The sequence below is a fragment of the Lycium ferocissimum genome, unplaced genomic scaffold (genome assembly GCF_029784015.1).
Source record: "Lycium ferocissimum isolate CSIRO_LF1 unplaced genomic scaffold, AGI_CSIRO_Lferr_CH_V1 ctg13327, whole genome shotgun sequence".
Classification (NCBI taxonomy): Eukaryota; Viridiplantae; Streptophyta; class Magnoliopsida; order Solanales; family Solanaceae; genus Lycium; species Lycium ferocissimum.
In genome coordinates, this window is record NW_026714820.1 from 14501 (window position 1) to 17388 (window position 2888).

Here is a 2888-nt window from a genome sequence, read left to right on the forward strand (position 1 = left end):
CTATATATATATATGTTCACCGCGTCCCTCGGATTGTGCGGGCCGGGATACTGTCCGTATCCGATATGATCCGATTATGATTATGATTATGTGATATTATGGGGATGGCGGCGGGATGGCATTTACGATTACATACTCGTCCACCGCGTCCCGTACTACGAGGGCCGGGTTCTGTTACCGCGTCCCTTATGAAAGGGTCGGGATCTGATTTATGATGTGTTTGTCTGTATATGTTTATGACTCTGCATGCATGATCTCGAAACTCGGATTTCGATTATAGATCCGTCACATTTGCACGTATGTCCGATTCGGACTCGATGTCCGTCACATTTCGTACGTTCGATTCGATTACTATGTCCGTATATACGAGTTGTGCTTCAATTTGCGAGAGCAACTCGACACCTTCCGTATCTCGTGGTCCGATTCTCGTACGTACGCTCTCGTACGTCGACTCGGCTATGGATCCGATTCTGTCCAACTAGGGGTTTTACATATCCGACTCGATTATGATTATATATATTTTGTTTCCGCTTTACATAATCGGTACATTTCCGTGACCCCTTTCGTTCTTCGGGGGTAAACATTAACGCTACATGCCCGCGGTACACTTTACGCGCCGGCGTGATGCGCCGCCATGTGGGACATCATCCGTTGTTTGAAGGGCTCCCTTTGATCGGAGTCGATACTTTTATATATATATCACGTTATTTATATGTCCGTATATATGACTATTTGGGTACGGCGGGGCCCCGTCCCGTCTTCGATTCTCGTTCGTATGTTAGAGGTACCCACATGTTTGTGGGTTGTGGGTTGTCACCGGTTAGGTATGTATGTTCGAGTTTGCGACTGTCATGCATTATGATAGCCTCGGCGGCTAGTGTACGTGTGTCTAAGTATGTTTATGTATGTATATATATTTTCATGCGATGTATGTTATACCTGTGCGAACTTATGTACATTTAAATGGAATTAGCCGGTTGGTACACCTAGTCTGACAGGTAGGTACGTGTGGGTGTCCAGTTAGGACACCAGTCACGGCCCATGGGGTTGGGTCGTGACAAAAGTGGTATCAGAGCGGTCGGTTCTCGGAATGTCTGCAGGCCGTGTCTAGTAGAGTCTTGTTTATCGATGTGTTGGGCCCCACATCTATAAACAGGAGGCTACGGGACATCTAGGATGTTATGTTACCCTTTCTTGGAATCTTAGATCGTGCGATAGAGCTGTATTGTTAGGATGGTTCCTCGCAACGAATTGCTGTGTTTACAGCGAGGCTCCGAAAAGAGCATCCGCGTCAGTATTTTGGGAAATTATTTCTGACCCTCTCCTTGCAGGTGATTGTAGGTTGATAAAGATGAAGAGGGCAGTGTCTGACGATGGGGATGGGGGTGCCAAAAAGGCCCCCAGGATGTCACCGGGGCCGAGTAGGCAGAGCCCCAGCTACTCGATTGAGTCGGACCCTTCGGAGGATCCCACGGAGGATAGTTACGATACGGATCCGTCCGAGGACCCATCTATGACCCCTCCAGAGTCTCCGATCCCTGGAGCAGAGGATCCCGTGGAGGATGGCTATGATACAGACGTCTCGGAGGATATGGCGATGACCCCTCCAGAGCTTCTTACCTCCACGGAGGAGGATAGTTATGAGGCAGACCTATCAGAGCCTTCTTCTGGGGTGACGGAGGAGGAGATTTTCAGGTATGCGCCGATTGTTACTGCGAGGGTGAACCCCGATAGCCCGGCCACCTCGGAGAGTGCTACGGATTTTTCTTATTCTATGTCCTGGACACCTGTGCGCCGGGAACTGTCTGATCATCCACTCGATACCCCCTCCGATTCAGATGCGGGTGATAGCGGAGGCCAGGTAGGTAGGGAGCAGACAGACGAGGATGATGGTGGACACACCTCTCACGGCAGCTCCCCAGGTCAGATTCGAAATTGAGTATTTCATGAGTATATGAGTTTCCTAGAATTTCTTATGTGTGTATGATTTTTGTAAAATATTATCCGGTGACAGTAGGGACGACTGAGATGTCCCCGCCATTAGTATAAATCTAGAAATCCCGAGTGGAGGATAAATTATGAGTGCAAGTGAAGTAGATATTGAGAAACCCGGAAGGGCAATATGGTAATTGTGTAGTTTGAACCGGGGTGGGACCCGCTACGAAAATTTCTGAAAAATTTATTAAGACGCAGAATTGCCCTAAATTACGTGGCAAAGATCGTGTGAGGCAATTGAAAAGGATATTACTGATAACGCATCCGAATGTATGGAAGTTCTGGAGTTAAGCGTGCTGAGACCAGAGCAATCCTGGGATGGGTGACCCCCCTGGGAAGTACGTCAAGAACTTTTCACAAATATGGATATGGAGACTAAATGAGAAATTGGGGGAACCTAAGTAGGATGACAAGGAAATTTCCGTGAGTCGCTGAAGTATAGTAAAGGTAGTTTGACTCTGACTGCGATTCTGTACGTTATATTTCTGCGCCCCTACTTTCGGTGGAGTTCTGTTTACCATAACCCTGTGCTTCTGAATCTGATTACGTTTCTGTTTAATATATCTGTGCGTCCGATTCCGATCGTAATTCTGTCCGATACACTTCGGTACGTCTGATTCTGATTTCAAATCTGTCTGATAAATCTTTGTACATCGACTCTAATACGAATGCCTACGATATATTTACGTATGTACGCCCGATCGCGGATCCGTCCGACATACGTCTATACATCCGACCTTGACCGCGAATCGTCCTAGTATATGTGTCTATACGTCTGACTCTGATTTCGAAATCTGTCCGATAAATCTCAATATGTCTGACTCTGATTATAGATCCGTCTGATATACCTCTGTACGTCTGGCTCTGATTTTGAAACCGCTTAAGACGACGTC

The 2888-nt window shown here is 47.1% G+C and overlaps 1 protein-coding gene across 1 annotated transcript; it reads left to right on the forward strand.

Moving 5' to 3' along the window:
• The first annotated feature begins 1351 nt into the window (after positions 1-1351).
• Positions 1352-1939, forward strand: LOC132042109 (uncharacterized). The gene has a single exon (XM_059432726.1). The coding sequence runs from the start codon at positions 1352-1354 to the stop codon at positions 1937-1939; it is 588 nt and encodes a 195-aa protein (XP_059288709.1).
• Positions 1940-2888: the final 949 nt, after the last annotated feature.

What these genes read in the sequence shown, in the direction of transcription:
- LOC132042109 (XM_059432726.1), top strand. Translation starts at nt 1,352, where the DNA reads ATGAAGAGGGCAGTGTCTGACGATGGGGATGGGGGTGCCAAAAAGGCC.